The sequence below is a fragment of the Rhinolophus sinicus genome, chromosome 16 (genome assembly GCF_057876585.1).
Source record: "Rhinolophus sinicus isolate RSI-liver-muscle chromosome 16, RSI-T2T, whole genome shotgun sequence".
NCBI classification, from domain to species: Eukaryota; Metazoa; Chordata; class Mammalia; order Chiroptera; family Rhinolophidae; genus Rhinolophus; species Rhinolophus sinicus.
The window spans coordinates 93,142,101-93,160,518 of record NC_142516.1 but is presented as its reverse complement, the minus strand read 5'-3'; the positions used below and the strand labels follow the sequence as shown (position 1 = coordinate 93,160,518).

At 39.9% G+C, this 18,418-nt stretch overlaps 1 protein-coding gene across 1 annotated transcript in view; it reads right to left on the bottom strand.

Moving 5' to 3' along the window:
• Positions 1–12,330, bottom strand: part of FLT3 (fms related receptor tyrosine kinase 3) — a 62,484-nt gene extending 50,154 nt beyond the window's left edge. The window contains exons 1-2 of the mRNA XM_019736600.3: positions 12,046–12,330; positions 279–403 (exon numbers count right to left, since the gene is read on the bottom strand). Of these exons, the coding sequence (XP_019592159.2) occupies positions 279–403; positions 12,046–12,088 (168 nt within the window). The 5' untranslated portion in view covers positions 12,089–12,330. The remainder of the gene's footprint in view (positions 1–278; positions 404–12,045) is intronic.
• Positions 12,331–18,418: the final 6,088 nt, after the last annotated feature.

Here is an 18,418-nt window from a genome sequence, read left to right as displayed (position 1 = left end):
ACTCAAGTCTGAGAGAGGAGCTTGGATTCTCTTTAAGGAGAAAGGAAAATTCCTATTACCTATTCATGCTGAGTATCAGTGTCTTCCTGAAATCAAACCCAAAGAGGGCGTGACTGTTGATGGAGCCAGGTAGCCATGAGTATAGACACTTACCTGCACCAGATATGAGTACATAATATACTTAAATACATTTTTAAAAGGCCCATTTAGCCATGGTATGTACCTTACGAAGTATAGTTCCAGAGAAAATAGCTAAACTTATATTAATGTTACTTTACCGTGGGATATGATGATGACATCCCCACTGATGAACCACTGTCCTTATTATGATTGATTAAAACACACTTGATCACAGGCAGGTCTTGATTTGTAATAGTCTCAGATATCATTGCTGAAAAGACAACTGCAAAACAAGATAAAGACAATGACATTGATACATGCACAGCTTAAAAAGAAAATATGTATTCATCTTGCAACAAAACAACAAAACAAAAGGTAATCAAGGAAAAGTGGGCAGCAGAGAGTATGCAGGAACTGTAATCTCATACAGGGTGAGTCTTGCTAGAAGTCAGGAGCTGAGGTCCTTAGAGCAGTGCTGTCCGATAGAACGTTCGGCAGTGATGGACATGTTCTTTACCTGTCTGTCAAAATGATAGCCATTAGTGACATGTGGCCATTAAGCATTTGAAATGAGGCTAGTGCAACAGATGAGGAGCTGATTATTTGTATAGAAGCCATCGCTTCTTTATGGATGCTTGTAGAATCTTCTCTTTGTGCGTTAAAATTTTCAGAATTATGGGCTTTTTTGACAGTCTATTTTCGTCCGTGGTGTTTTTCATACTCAGTGGGTCTTTTCAACCTAAAAACTCATATTCTTCTCAACTTCTTCTTGGAGAAGTTTTCTTGAATTATTTCTTTGACTGATTCCTTCTCTCTCCTTCACTTTGTTCTCTTCGTGTTGGATGTTTTTCCCAAGTGACTGATGATTCTTGACAAGCTGCTCACATGCAAGAACAAAGCACAAAATGATCACGTAAGCTCTGTGCCCATAGTTTCACCTGCTGTCTGGCCTTCTCCGTATGGTTGTCTTTCGGTTTTCTCACGGGCTGGTCAGATTCCAGAGAGAAGACTCTTCTCTTCCTTGCCTAAAGCCCATATTGTGGGAGCTGGTGCTGGCAATTTAGACTCTACAGGGACCCTGCAGAGGAAATCAGGTTTCTTCCCAGCTTTCTCAACACGCCCTTATGATTCAGCTTTCCTCATGTGCTTTAAAACTCTCAAATTTTTATTTTCTTCTTCCCTATTGTCTTTGTCCTTATATGTTTATATCTTTAATTTTTTAAAACTGTCATTTGAGTGGACTATTGGTAGACAGGAGGCAAATGTCTGTGTTCAACCATGTTTGTATCTTGTAATCTGCATTAATATCTCAGTCCTGCAGCTATGGGGATAACGTACTTAGACACATTCACTGGTTTGTCTTAATCTGTCTTTATTATTTTATTATTTACTAAAGAAGCCACATTATACTAATACTAGTGGAACTATAAGTGAAAATTTACTATAAATCCTGGCATCCTAACAAATACATTTTCATTTCCTCTAGAACTTTCCCTATCTGTACACGTAGTTTTCAATTAACTGTATTCATAGAGTATAAATCATTTTATATTCTGATTTGAACACAATATATCATAAGCATTTCTCATGACACTACATGTAATTGATTTGCATTCCTTCAGTGGATCTAAAATGACCCAATCATTCCTTAGCAATTTATGGTTTGTTTTTTTCCCCCCCTACCATTTAAAATACTAAGCCTTTCACTTTAAAAGTATTATTTCCTTAGTATAAGTTTCTGGAAGTGGAATTAGTCGATCAAAGGATATAAATATATTTAAATGGCTCTTGATATGCATTGCCATCTTGTTTTCCAAAGGTGCTATGCCATTTTGTGTTGCCATGTGGAAGGTGAGAATGTAATAAATTTACTACAACCTCATTAGCATTTAGTCATTATGTATTTTTCATTTCCCTTAATGTAGCCCGCAGTCTTTTAAAGGAAACTAAATGGGCAAGGAAGGAAAGAAAGAAAGAAAGAAAGAGAGAGAGAGAGAGAGAGAGAGAGAGAGAGAGAGAGAGAGAGAGAAACAAAGAAAGGAAGACTAAAGAGAGTTTAAGAAACTTTCCTGCCCTATTCCCTAATATGTTTTATCCCTATTCTTTTAAAAAAGTTTTATTTAATATAATTAACATGCAATAAATTGAACATATTTGAAGTGTATAATTTGATAAGTTTGGACATAAATACACACACACACACACACACACACACACACATCTGTAAAACCACCACCACAGTCAAGATAGAAAACTTATCCATCACCCCCAAAAGTTTCCACATGCCCCTTGGTAATGCCTCCCTCTAACCCACCCCAGTCCCACATACCCAAGCGACCTCCCGTCTCCTTTCTGTCACTACAGATTAGTCCCGAGTTTCTAGAATTTCATACAAATGGAATGGAATCACATAGTATGAACTCTTTATTTTTTTATCTGGCTTCTTTCACTGTGTATTTTTTCTTTTTTTTTTTAGATTGGCCCATATTGTAGTATAATATCAGTAGTTCATTCCTTTTGTTGCTGAGTAGTAGTTTATTACATAAATATAACACAATATTTTAATTCATTCACCTCTTGATTGAATTTGGATTGTTTCTACTTTTGAGCTCTTACACATAAAGCTGCTGTGAACATTTATATAAAAGTCTTGGTACGGACACATGCTTTCATTTTTCCTGAGTAAATATGGGGGAGGGGGAATACATAGGTCATAGGGGAGGTGTCCCTGTAACATTTTAAGAAAGTGCCAAACTGTTCTCTGAAGAGGTTGTATCATTTTATATTTCTATTGGCAGCGTCTGGGAATTCCAGTTGTGCCACATCCCTCACCAACACTTGATATGATGAGAATTTTTAATTTTAGCCATTCTAATAGGTGCATTATTTCTCACTGCAGTTTTAATTTGCAGTTTTCTGCTATTGATGTTGAACAACATCCTTGCAGATGCTTAAGTGACATCTACATATTATCTGGTGGTGTGTTTGTTCACATTCTTTGCCCAAATCAAGTCTTTTTAAATTAGGTTGTTTATTTTCTTATTATTGAGTTTTGAGAGTCTCCTGCCCCCAGTTTCATTGAGATATTATCAACATGTAACATTGTACAAGGTTAAGGTGCAAAAAAATAATGATTTGATATATATTGCAACATGGTTACCACAATAAGTTTAATTAACATCAATTGCCTCAAATAGTTACTTTTTTTTTCTTGTGATGAGAACTTTTAAGAACTATGCTTACCAACTTTCAAATATATAATAGAGTAGTCCTAACTATAGTCACCATGTTGTACATTACATTGTGAATTTTATCTGGTGTCAGATGTTTTTGCATTGTATTAAATATTCTTGAACTTTTTTCTGGGACTCAGTTAAGTTCATGATAAACATTTTGTTCCTTTCAGGTCTTGCTTTTAAGCTTGGTTAGGTGAGCAATGTTTAGTCTAGGGCTAATTTTTTTCCACTAATGGGCTTCATCAAAATTAATAATTGATGCTCTTCAAAAGACATTGTTTAGAAATTGAAAAGACAAGCCACAGATTGGGAGAAAATATTTCTAAAACACATATCTGATAACACATATCTAGAATACATAAAAGATATTTAAAACCTAACAAAAAGAAAATAAATGTCCTGATTAAAAAAACAAAACAAAACATGGGTAAAAGATTGTAGGAGACACTTCACCAAAATATATAGGATGGCAATTAAGCACACAGAAAGATGATCAACGTCATTAGTCAGTAGGGAAATGCAAATTAAAACCACAATGACATATTGCTACACCCCTATTAGAACGGTAAAAAAACAAAACCAAAAAACTGACCATATCAAGTGCTGACAGTGATGCTGAGTGACCACAGCTCTCAGACATTGTTTGTGGGGATGAAAGTGGTACAATCACTTTGGAAAACTGGCAGTGTCTCGTAAGGTTGAACATTCACTTAGTACATAGTCTAGCAGTACAATACCACTCTTAGATATTTATCCAAGAGAAAGGAAAACCCACGCTCACACCAAAACCTAGATTCAAATAGTTAGAGCTGCTTTGTTCATCATTGCCAGAAACTAGAAGCAAACAAACGAACTTCATCTGGTTAATGGATAAACACATACATTCAATGGAATACTACTCAGCCATAGAAAGGAAAAATGTATTGAGACACATAAATACATACCGATACACATAACAACATGGGTACATCTCAAATAACTATGCTGTGAAAGAGACAGACTCAAAAGGTAAAATTCCACTAATAGACATTGTGGAAATGGAAAAATGGCAGGGGCAGAAGAGATTACTGGTTGTCAGGGTTTGGGGATGGGCACTGGGGTTGACTAGAAAGAGGCATGAGGGAAATTTGGGGAGAATGAGATGTTGTATATCTTGATACGTGGTGGTAGTTATGTGTATGTGTTAGTTAAATGCATGGGACCATACACTAAAAGAGGTGAAACCTGCTATATGAAAATTGCACCTCAATAAACCTGACTTTTAAAAAGCCAAAGGAAGAATTTGCCACCGTCAATAGAAAGGTTCTTTCTGAGACTCCATTTCAAAACCCCAGTGACACTTCCCAGAGTCCAGTTCCAAACCCATTCTGAGCAGAGAGGAAGACTGTGGAATTGGAAAAGCACTCCCTAAGTGGTCTACTTTGAAAGGACAGAACTGGAGTGGGGGAAGGGGTAAGTGGAGAAAAATATTGGGCACTAATTTAAAATAAAATTTCAGGTAAAATAAAATCTACTCCATTGAAAGAGCGATGGATTTCGATGTTATACAACGTATCACAGAGCGTCAGAGCACTGCATTTACACGTCCTCCAATCTAAGGCTCTTGTGAGGTGAAGAGAACTGGGTAAGACTTGGAGACCTGAGTCCCAAGTCCCTCTTCTGAGGGCTATACACTTTGATAACTCTGAGTTTCAGCAAGTCATTTAATCATTTTTGGCCCCACTTTCCTCATCTGGGAAGAGAGAGGAGTGGACTGGGGTGGTATAATGAATGTATTTGGTCTCAGTCCTGCTCCTGAAACCCTTGAAATATCCGGATAAACGTGTCTTTTGTTATTCTTAAGCACGACAGAGTTTATGCTAATGAGGTGACTTAAGGTGGGGCCCTTAGATGGCCTCGGGATGGGGCTGGTCACAGGAAAGACCAAGCGATGAGAGGATGGGCGTTTCAGCCCCATCCACGGACCACAGGGAAGAGGAGCAGCTGCAGATTAAGCTCTATAAAAATTCGTAAACTGAGAAAACGTGAGTTTCTAGGTTGGTGAACATGTGGAGGTGCTGGGAGAGTGGCTGCCTACGGAGGACACGCCCACGCCCCTTCCCACATACCTGGTCCCGTGCGTCCCTTCCATCTGGCTGTTTCTGAGTTATACAGCCTTTTATAATAAACTGTTAATCTAGCGAATAAAATGTTTTCCTGAGTTTTATGAGCTGCTCTAGCAAATTAATTGAACCAGAAAAGGGGATCAAGGGACCCTCTGGTTACAGCCTGTCATCAGAAGCCTAGGTGACACCTGAACTTGTGAGTGGCATCCTAATGGGGGAGGAGGGTCTGGAACCTGTGGGATCTGACACTAGTTCCAGTTAGAAGGCAGGACACTTAGCTGGTGTCGCAGAATGGCTGGGTGTGGGGGAACCGCGTCCCCACATACATTGGTGGCGAGCTTGGGAAGTGATCGGTGTTGGTAGTCATGTGAGGAGAAAGGAGACACACAGGAATGTGTTTTTCCTTAGAACTGAAGAGCTGTGAGGTCTCAGCCTCTCCACTCATTCCACACTCTTTCTCTGTAAATTCTCATGATTTTAACTACTATTTGCTCATGAATTCCAAAGCCACACCTCTTGTGTATACAGCTACCTATCTGGGTGGCCCCCAGGAACCTTCAATTCAGACTGAACTCACCTTTTTCCTTCCTGAACCTACTCCCTCCTCCATCTTCTCTCTCAGTGAGTGGCAACACGTCCACTGTCATCCATGCCAGAAACCCAGAAGTCGTGTTTGGCTCCTCCCTCTCCCTCACTTCCCGTCATCCAGGCAGTTGCCAAACCTTGACATTTTAACCTCTGATCATTCCCAAAACAACCCGCAGCTCTGCCTCCCCTTACTGCCCTAACTCAAGCCCTCATTGTCTCTGGCCTGGACTTCTGCCAACAACTTCCTAGCTGGCCTCCCTGCCATGGTCATGTTGGCCTGATGTCCATCCTCCGTACAGACATCAGACTGTCTTTCTAAAATACAAATCAGAGTATGTCACTCATCTGCTTAAAACCCCTCCACAACCTGTACCAACAGTCCTTACCCTTTCTAGAGTCACAGACCCCTTTGAAAATCTGATGAAAGCCATGAACCCTTTCTCCAGAAAATGCCAAGTACGTACACACACACACACACACACACACACACACACACACACACACTCCCTGAGAGACACAATGGACTACTGAATTTCATCCATATTCTCTTTTCTACATGATAAAGTCCAAATCCCATATCACATCATTAAACACTTCTTACACATTACACACTGATCCTCTGGCACCCCAGAATTTTTTTTAAAAGATAACCACTGAAATGTCTTTAGACAATTTTCTGAGTTACAACGTTGTAACGTTGTAAATGAGAGTTGCTCTATTGCTGGAGGCCTCGTACATCATGCCTCAGCAACCTGGAAGGGAATTAGTTCTCCGTCTACTCCTTGTTTCTTTCTTACCTCAGTGCCGTTTTCTTTGCTGTCCTATTTGCCTGGTATGTCCTTACTATGCCCTTTTCATGTCAACTGTTACTTACTTACCCTCCTAGTCCTGGCTCTGGCGTCACCTCCTCTAGGAAGCCTTGCCTTATTTTCCCAGCTGGGTTCAAGGCTCCACCTCTGTGTATACCTATATCTAAACTTGCACTGCCATTTTCCTTTTGTATCCCTGACCCTTTGCCGCCGACACTCCCAACATTAGACTGTGAGTTCTTGGAGGGCAGGTACCAGTCCTAAGTGGCACAAGTCCTAGCCATAGTCGGTTCTCAACAGTGTCTGAGAAGGGAAAGAGGAAAATCCTGTGACTCTAAAGCCTAACGATTTCTCCAGACGTATGCGTAACACATCTTTCTGCAATGCATCTGCCTAGCAAGGAATGCAGCAGCACCTTACAGGTATTTTCTGATGAAGGACTAAGATACTGCTTATCTCCTTTTGACAAATGAGGAAGTTGAGTGCAGAGAAATCTCCTGCCAGAGTAAAGAGCATGTTTCCTGTGTTGTTTGTCCTATGATATATCTACCTGCATTCCTCCAAGAACAGAATCTCTCGCATGAGGAGACCTGGAACTCAAACAGCAAAGCATTGGAAGATTGAATTCAATGGATATCTTATAACCAAAACACAACAGTTTAAAGAAATCATGACAGTATCCTGTTTTAGTGGAGACTGTAAATAATTGTATGGAGGATTCTTGGCTAACAACTGACTTATAATGACAGCAGTGAAAAACTATTTTTACTGTTTAACCTAAAAAATAACAATAGTTCCTCTTTTAGGGTCTTATGCAATTCCTCTAGCCACAAAGGAACACTGTGTGTGTGTATGTGTGTACTCTATATTATTTTTAAATTTCCTCCACATGTGTTGGTACCCATAGAACAGAATTGCATGATTCAAATTAACGACCATCAAACAAGTACAACGAAAGTTTTCATCCTTTGAGGACCACTGATGATATAGCTATAGAAGATATCAACCAAAGGTAATGAAATCACATAGGTGTAGAGCTCATAGACCCCCAAAAGACAGAAAAACATTCGGCCACATAACTGTGGCTACTTAACTGAGAAGTGGCGAAAGCTTTTCTGGAAGTCAGGGTAAAAATCTTAAGATCACGAAGCCAACTGATGAAAACCAAAAAGCTCTACTCAGACAAACCACATACTGTGAGGTTCTCAAGAGTTTACTCTTTCAGAGCGAATGAAGGATGCAGCATAGTGGCAAGACCAAGCTGAGCAATTATAAAACAGAGGACGCTAGTTTCAGCCCCTCAATTTCCCCGCTCCAGATTCTTACTCTTGTTTTCTTCAAGATCCCTTTCAACATCAAGAAAAATGATAAAATACAATACTTTTGAGATGATTTGCTTTTTTCTCAAATCAGAATCTTTACCCAAAGATTAAGGCAATATCTGGTGGGTATTTGAGGAGTCAGCAAGATTGTAATCTTGAACATTGCATGTAAGGGCCTTCGTCACACTGCTCTCTGGGTTTCATTAGAAAATGACAAGATGAGAGGAACACGAACTGTAGCGAAAGTGATAAGGCTGAGCCATCGCGGGGGCTTCTCAAGTGAGCAGAAATACTTTTTTGGGAGTAAAATGTAGTCAACAAACTTGTTCAAAGAACTATTTAGACAATTATTTCCTCCCCAAAACCCAAAAGATGGTCATATCTAACTCTGGAACTGTCCAATTGTTTTATTCGAAATGGAAGAGCAGTTTCTTTCCCACAACCATTAAATACAGGGCAGCCATGTTGAAGTAGTCTTAGCAGACAAAAACCCTGGTTGAAGCTCCCTCATTGAAGCATGCTATTTTTCTCCTCTGGATATTCAGTGACCACAAGAACTGTTTTGGAAGGTTGAACTAATTGAAAGCAAGCTTTGTGCTCAAATGCTTTTCCTGAGGAAAGGCAACGTCCATGCATTTCTTAAATAGTATGGAATTCTCTATTTCTATGTAAGTTCCCTCATCTCCATCTCTTTTGTCTTTCTACCTCTTGTGTCTGGCACAGAAAAATAGGTATTCAATTAAAGTTTATCCAAGAAAAATTTCATTCTTTCTCATGCATGCTTCCTCTTCATCTTTCTTATCTGAAGTCTTATCTGGAATATAAGTAAGTGGTCCTTCTCCCCATTTAATATCTTATTACCTGGCTGTTTTTCAGTTAAACAATAGGAGAATTCAACAACAACAAAAATTTTTACTGATACATAAGAGTTACTGAACATGTCTTTCTAGTTATAAAAAGGAGCGCCATTCTTTAATGGAAGGTGAATAGTTCACAATTAAACCTAAGAGGATGAAGAGCTACAGATCGGTGTGAAGTAACTGGGAAGAAATGAATAGCCAACCTAAACTTGTATGATGGCCCCAATGCAAACTAGACTTTTAGAATTGAAGGGACTTTTAGCATCAGGTCACCAGGTCTGGTGTCTTATCCAATCCAAACCAGTCTTTGCCCAGCATCCCTTCCCTCCACCTCCTCCTGAATCACACCCCTTACCCCTCAGGCTGGCAGTTTACAAGGAGGCCAATAAAGTAAGATAAGCAACTAGGACAAAGGATAGCAACCAGAATGCGCAATTCAACTCTCTAAATATGAATTTTCTGACACTAGTGAAAGAGGTCGTATATCATACTTACTGAAATATTGAAATCCTCCCCTTTCTCATCCAGCACCAGCACACAATGCAGTGAAGGCCATGGCCAGTACATTTCTTTACATACTTCTTAGAAAGACTCACCATTATTCATGAAAGGTAGTGCTTACAATATCAGGGAAATGGAGATAGAATATTATACTTTCAGGAATTTAGAGCTTTTAGACATTTAAAAATTTTTCCATTATGGTTGTTATTCAATATTGTTTTATATTAGTTTTGGGTGTACAGCGTTGTGGTTAGACAAAGCTTTTACATGTTTTAAAGCCCTTACTGTTAAGCTCCTCATTTTGTGTTTCTTTATTAAAGACAATCTGGATGAAGGTAAGAGGGATCAAATATATGGTAATGGAAGGAGAACTGACTCTGGGTGATGAACACACAATGGGATTTATAGATGATGTATTACAGAATTGTACACTTGAAATCTATGTAATTTTACTAACAATTGTCACCACAATAAATTTAATTAAAAAAAAAAAAGAAAATCTGGACTACTGGGTGTTGGCAATCATGTGAGGAACTGGAAACTCCCATATACTGCCAGTGGGAATGTAAACTGGTACGACCACTATGGAAAACTGTTGGACAGAGTCCAACAAAACTGAATATATACCTTCCCCTATAATACTCGTGGGTATCATCCTAGGAGAAATGGGAGTTCGTGTCCACCAAAAAGTGTGCCAAAGAATGTTCACAGCACTATTATTCATATTACACAAAACTGAAAAGAACTTACATGTTCAACAAGAGAATGGATAAGTTGTATAGTATATTCAGGTTAAGGACTAGTACCCAGCAATTAAAAAAAATTACCACTGCTGCTGAGAACAAGGTTGAATCTCGTAATCACAATGTTGAGTGAAAGAATCTGGACATAAAAGAGTATATCATGGTGGTCTGGTTTACATGAAGTTCAAAAACAGGCAAACCAATGGTATAAGAAGTCAAAATAGTGGCTATGTTTGCAGGGTACTGACTGAAACAGGGCGGAGCTAGACTTTCTCAAAACTTGGTCCAATAGTGATTATGTGGGTACAAACATACCTGTATGTAAAAACTAATGAAGTTGCACTGTTAAGATTTGTGCATATTTGCTGTATGCAAATTATACCTCATTTACAAAAATCTGGAGAGAAATGTCAAAATCTGGGGGCTCATTGCTAAATAAGGAATTCAATGCAGTTTAAATATAGTTGCAAATACTGATCTTTATACTTTTCCAGTGCCTTTGTGTGCCACCGAAGAACTCACTATCGGTGTCATACCTAACAGAAAGTTAACTTTTTTTATTCATAGACTGAAAAACATACTGTACTATACATTTGAAATGTACCTATTTACCAACTAGTAAAAATGTTTCGGAAATGCAAACTGTCTTTGTTTTCCCATTTCTTTCCTCCTTATGTTACGTTTCTTACTCTGTAATTCTGAATGACGTGTAACAACTTTGGACATACTTCCTGCACGTCTGTATCGGAAATCTTTTCTCTCTTTACCACAGAGACTTCAAGTTAGAACCCTAGAATGTGAGAGCTGTGGGCGCCGGTTCCAACACTGTAGAACGAGATTAAGGGACCCGAGGCTCTCGGGCTCCCAGAACTCTGTCTCCTTCATCCCAAACTCCAGAGTCAACCATCTCATCTTTCCAAACAGATGAAGTGGATCTTTTAGAAAGGGTTATTATTTATTTATTTATTTATTTATTTATTTATTTATTTATTTATTTAGCAGTAATAACTATGCTACCCAGCAGATTATTTGGGAACCGTCACCTGAGTCCTTGAAAACTCCCTTGGGGTTTAATGCCAGGATAAAAATCCGGTAGAGGAGGAAGGGGCAGCTAGTATTTTAATATGTAAATCCTCTTTGCATAACATTTCCAAAGTCACTACTCGTTGACCCAACCGAAACTTGGCGTGGGTAGGGGTCGTTATTACGAATGAGTCTCTTCGGGAAAACGCGGGCGAATTTTCCAATCAGAGTTCACTCCATAAATAAAACCCCAAAAGAAGAGCTGAAAGACGCCACCCGGGAGCCTACGATATCCAGGGTCGGTCCTGGCGAGGTCCCGAGCCACCTGGCGCCAGCCTGGGGTCCCAGACGCGGGCGGATGGCCCAGCACTCGAGCGCGCGGGCCGAACCGGCACCGAACAGGAGCGCAGGCGGCGGAGCGGCCCCGGCCCGGGGCAGCACCTCGGCGAGGCCGCCCGCGGAGTCCGGGCCGCAGATCCGGACGCGACCCGAGCCGGGCAGCGACTTTAGAGAAGAGGCAGGAGGATATGGGGTGGGCAGGACGGGGGCCGCGAGCCAGTTGAGGGCGAGTCGGGAGGGCGCAACATAGGAGAGGGGCGCGGGAGCGAAGGAAGGCGCGGGCGCGGGGAGGAACGCGGCGATGGGGACCTGGAGGCGCGCGCCAGGCCACCGTGCGGGCTGGCGGCTGAGGCCGCGCCGGGGGCTATGGGGGCCACGAGCGGGCGGGCAGGGTCTTACCGAGCAGCGGCAGCCGGCCGCCGCGGCGCGTCAACGCCGGCATGGCCTCCGGAGCCCGGGGTCCCCAGGCCGCGCCGGCCCAGCCTGCGATGCCGCCCAGAGCGGCGCGCCCCGCGCTGCAGGTGGCTCGCTTAAGGATGCGCGTCACCGACCGCAAATTCCCTCGGACTGGTGCAAAGTGGAAGGGGGGAGGATCCCTCTCCCCACCCGCAGGGGCCGAGGCAGGCGAGCAGAGGTTGGGCAGAGCCGGCGCAGCTCTGCGGCCGAGCCCACGTGCCCGCCGTGTCAGCAGCCCGCGTTCCGCGCTCCCGGGGCTCCCCGGCTGTGGCGGCGGGGATTGGGCATCGTGTCGCCCGGGCAGTAGCAAGGGCTCCGCTGCTCCGGGTGGGGAGGAGGCACGGCAAGACCGGCCTTACCCCGCGAGTCCCTGAACATTCTCGTTTGGATCCTGGAGCACAGGGACAGGTCTTTGAGGCCCCAGGAGGGGAGCTAAACCGCGCTCCACCCGCGGCTCTGGCCAGTGCGCAGGCCAGCAAAGGGTCGCGTTCCGCGCTCGGTGAATCCTGACTGCCCGCTGGTTTCCTTTGTCTCCCCTTCCATCTCCTAGGGTGCCCAGGACCCAGTCAGCAGTGGCAGCAAGAAAAACAGGCTCAGTTTCAATGTCAACGCAGGTAATTCGGAGGCTAGAACCTGCCATAGAAACAAAAGCAAAACACAGACAGTGCATCCCAGAGGATGTTTTGAATTATCCACTCCGTAATTCTTGTTCTTCATTACATAATATTTCAAGTTTAAATTTATTTTATTTGCAATAAATTGAAGATTGGAAAGCTCTGGATGCCAGTTCTGACTCTTGTTAACCAGCGTTTTGATCTTCACAAGCCATTGCCTTCTCAGAGTCCCACTTTAATCACCTGGAAATGCGGGGAATGGACCAAATGGTTTATAATGTGTCTCCAAATTCTAGGAATTCCATGCTTTTAATTATTTTAATCATTTTCTAATAAAGCATGATAACTGACAATGTTCATTCTCGGCCATACAACCCTTTTTCTCTACTGTAATCTATAGTAAAATAGTATACCTCCCCCCAACCCCAGGCATGACAGAAACTTTGAAGTGTCTACTATGATGCAGCCACCGTAGTGGCAATATGGCAGTCCCTCAAAAAATTAAAAATAAAATTATCATATGATACAGTAGTTCTGGTATGTACCCAAAAGAATTGAAAGCAGGGTCATAAACAGAGATTTGTGAACCTATATTCATAGCAACATTATTCACAATAGCCAAAAGGTGCAGGCAACCCAGATGTCCATCCACAGATAAATGGATAAACAAAATTGGATAAATGGATAAAAATAATTAGTATATCCATACAATGGACTATTATTCAGCCTTAAACAGGGAGGAAACTACAACATGGAAGAACCTTGAGGACATGCTAAGTGAAGTAAGCCAGTCACAAAAAGACAAAAACCGTGTGACTCTACTTATATGAGGTACCTAGAGTAGTCAAATCCATAGAGAAAGAAAGTAGAAGCTTGGTTGCCAGGGGTTGGGGGCAGAGGGAATAGAGAGTTGTTCTTTAGTGAAGACAGAGTTTCAATTTTGCAAGACGCAGAGGGCTCTAGAGATTGGTTGCACAACAGTATGTGCATATAATTAACACCACTGAGCTATACACTTAAAGATGGTTACGATGGTAAGTTCTACGTTATGTGCATTTTATCACAATTCAAACTTGAACAAAAATTGTAAGTGTCTATCTGAGGTCAGACACAGAACCAGAGGAAGAGGCATGAGTTAAGAAGCACGAAGAAATAAAAGCGATGGAGCAGGCTGGTAATGGGAAGAAAAGTGGGCTAGTGAGCCTTCCAGTTGCCAAGACCGAATGTATTACCTTTTATTTATAGCTTGATTACTGCAAGCTTTAAAAAAACTGATGATTCCAAGTTTGCGAAAGAACAGCTTGGGTGAGGCACTGTTTGAGGACACAAAATCATGAAAATACTGCTGCTTTTTCAAAGAAACTTAGGTGCAAGGCAGAAATCTCCGTGAGAAGATGTAGTAAGAGGGAGAAACTTGGAATGGCTTCTGTACGCACCTGATTTTCCCCGGAAATTGGTGGAGCAAATTTTGTGGACTGAAAAATTTTGGAGTATGAGGTATAGGCTGCCATTTAGAAGGTGAGATAGTGCCCATCATTCTTGAAGTGTACCTAGAGTTATGTATCTATTATGATACCTAATTTATACCTCACAACAGTACTCTAGGAAGGCAGCCTTATATTGTCGAGAGCCCTAGATTGCACAGCTATTAACAGTCATGCACACCCAAGTGGAAAATGTTGGTTCCAGAACTCATGATAGGAAGCCTATTATAAAGAAGCTGCCAAAGGGTTAAGAAGCAACCAGGAGGAATAAGATGAAAAAAGAAACTGGAAGAGAGAAGAGTAAGTGTGTTTCTGGGTTGAATGGAGTGTCTTGCATGAGCCCTACAAATGAGGATTTTATCTAGATTCTTACCGCTATAAAGCTCAGCTACTACATAGCCGTGGGTAAGTGGCCATTCATCTTAGAACATCTTTCCGACCTTAAATTACACAAATATCTCCCTCTCCCTCTTCAACAATTGTGACACATTTTCATGGGGAACCTATAGGTGAAATACTTCAGTGTCATTTTTAAAATCCAAAACTTTATATTTTCCTGAAAATAAGGGACAAGCAAAAGAAATATTTGAATAGGATTCCCGTAAATTCAGTTGAAATATCAACTATATCATTCAATTTTGCACATCTTTTATCAATAAAGAGTTTGAACCCACCAATTGGCAAAATCTGACAATACCAAGTGTATGCAAGGATTCAGAGCAATGAGTAACATCTGCTACTAGTGGGGATCTAAATGGGCATAAGCACTTTGGAAAATAATTTGACACTACTTACTAAATGGAGCAGGTGCACACATTACCCCATCAGTTTCTCATCTCTGTCTCTATCTCTATCTCTATCTCTGTCTCTGTCTCTATCTCTATCTAGAGAAACTCATGTCCACCAGGAGACATGTACCAGAATGTTCATAGCATTTTCGTTTGTAATATTTAAAAATCAGGGATAATTTAAATGTCCACTAGCTAAAGAATAAACTGCAATATATTCATATAATGAAATCTTATACAAGTGAAAATGTATGTACTACAGTTACCCAAAACAACATGAATGAATCTCAAAAATCATAATGTTGAACCAAACAAATTCTCTTTAGGAATATGCTCATAAGGGGCATAAAGAAAGTGAAGGAATAATTATCACAAAGGTGAGGATAGTTCTTACCTCTAGAATGGGATGCAAAGGGAAGTGGATTTTATTAAGGCAAATGGCAATACTCTTGTTTTTCAGCCTCTGCAATGGGGTCTGGATGTTCACTTTATTATTATTCTTTAAACTACAATTAGTTTTATATACTGCTATGAGTATGATGTATTCACAATAAAAGAACATTTAAGTGGAAGTTTGACACAACACTTCCAGCACTGAGGTAGTCTTATCCGAACAAACAATATTTGAATCTGATTAAGATCCCAGATCTAACTGCCAATTTATAGGAAATTACATGGGACAGTGGAGTAGATTAAACAATGACATAATAATACAGTCAGAAAATTCCAGACCCCAGGAGACTTTATAGAACAAATAACCTTGTTTCTTCACCAAAAATTTGTAAGAAAAAAGAGCAAGCTTTGGAGGGATGACCGATAAATGAAAAGAAACCTAACAGATAGATAAAGCAATTGCAATGTGCAATTAAGGTTTTTTCTTGGACCCTGATTTAAGCAAACAAACTGAAAATAAATTATAAAATAATCAGGAAAATATGACTACTGGTTTTATCTCTGACACTTTTATGTGTGATAATGATATTGTTATGTATTTTTAAAAATAGTTCCTATCTTTCTATGTGTACATATGAAATACTTATAGATATGATAAAATGATATGAAATGGGAAGGCTGAAGGGAGAACAGGGAATAACTAATGAGTGCAGGGCTTCTTTTGAGGAGGATGAAAATGTTCTAAAATTAGATGATGGCGAGAGATGCGCAACTCTGTAAATAAACTAAAAACCATAGAATTATACATTAATAGGAGAACTACAGAGCATGTCAATTAGATCTCAATAAAACTTAAAAATGATGTCCAGTCTGGAGTTCTCTTCAAAATAATTTAATGTGGGGAGTTTGAGGGGAGGAGTCAAAATTGACCACGTGTGACTGCTACTTGAGAGAAATAAATTTTGATCGTATTCAACCTACTGGACCTTGGGGTCTCTTTTTAACAACAGCTTAGCTTGCACCCTATTTTTATTCCTACCATTTCTGCATATAAACCCGAAGTTGGAGTCATAGTGAACTAGGACTTCAAACTCATTACATTCTACCTGGTTTCCATGTCTTGATACTCCATGTTGTTTTTGCCTAGAATGACCCATTCCCCTTTCTCACCATTTCTGTTGCCCTTTCCAGTCTGTCTAACTCTTATTCACCTTCTAGATTCATCCAGGACTACTCTACGGTCTCCCCACCCCACCCCAACTGTGAGTTAGGTAGATCCTCTTGTTTCTCACATCTGTATGTAGCACAGTATGTTTGTCCCACTCCAACCCACACCCCACTCACACCCCTCACTTGTACTCACACTTGTATTCCTAGACCTTAATACAATGACCAGCATACAGTATGCTCTCATTAGTCATTAAATATTTGTTGCATGACTTGTTGAATTTTCCCACAGGTTTCTAAAACACTTTGTAATATAGAAATTTTCTATCATATGCAAAAGTATGGGGAACAATCTAACGATACATGTATCCATCAACCAGGATCATTTTGCCATTTGGGGATGGACAGAGTTCAAGAGATAGTCTTTGGATAGTCTTTGGAGACAGTGTTTTAAATTAAAAAGTTACTTCAGTGGGGAGGATTTCAATCACTGTTGCAAGCTGGTAAGACGATACTTTGGAGCAGGTTGGGTTTTTTTGTGGGGTGCGGTGAAGGGTCTTCAACTCAGAGCAAGCGTTTTTGAAACGGACAGGCAATAAAAGTAATAAATAATAAGTTTTCATTACCTCCAACCAACACTTATTAAATGCTTCTGGAGGCACTGGAGTTACATAGGTGAGGGAGATAATTCCTATATTCAAAAAGGTGGATAATCTAATATGGCTTGATAGTCACATAAGCAAATACTTGCATCAAAGTGTTACAGGGGCTTTGATAGAAACATGTGCCAGGCGTAGCAGGGTCCCAATGGAAAGTATGGTCAATTTTCTACAAAACATTCCCTCAGCCTTAGAACCCCGGCTTTACCTCAAGGAAGCTGCTCTCTGTAGTCCTCTCAAATGCTACTTATTTCCCTCCAATGCCATATATGGTGGAGCCAGGAACGTGGGCATTCTGTGAGCTATTCATTGCTACTTACACACCATTACCTCTTTTTTCTTTTCTTATTTTAAAAAGAATATTCCTTTTCTAGCTGAAGTATACATGTTTAATGCACAAAAACATTGGGAAATACACAGTCATACACAAATACTGTAAGTACCAAATAGTAACTATTAGCAATTCGATGTTAGTCCATCTAGATTTTCCTCTACACATGTATGTATATATAGTATACATATACATATATAGCATATATATACATATATCTTATTGATATTTAAATTGATATTTCAAAAATGAGATCATCTTATACATGCTCTTTTATAGCTTGCTTTTCAAAAAATCAAATGTCCATGCTGATTTTTCTACAAAGTTATTTTTAATAGTTAGAAATTCCATCATATGGATGAATCATAATTTATGTAACCAATCCACGTTGTTGGGCATTTTATAGCTCTTTTTATTTTAGTTAATATTCAGTTATGGTTGCAAATTTTAGAGCTTAGTTTTTTGAAGCTTTGGTGCTCAACTTACAAATTTTATTAATAAATCTAATACAGTTTGCTTTAAAATTTAAAACACTCATTTTTACTTGTACTTGATTAATTCTCAATCATCTTATGTTTAAATTATTAATTATAAATTTATTCTTTAATCTTTCGAAACATTTACCAAATTTTCTTAAGCATTTCAAACTATAAGTCACACATTTAGTCAATTTATTCCTCTTTAGCTATCAAATATCTAATAAGGTCTATTCAAATTTCCACAGCATTTAAAGAGTATTTACATGCATAATAAGGCAAAACTTATAGATTTAATAATCAAAGTCCCTTAAATGATTAAACATTGATTATAAATTTAAATATTTCTAAATATTTCATTTAAAAACATTAGTCTAATATGTCAGATTCTCTTAAACATATAA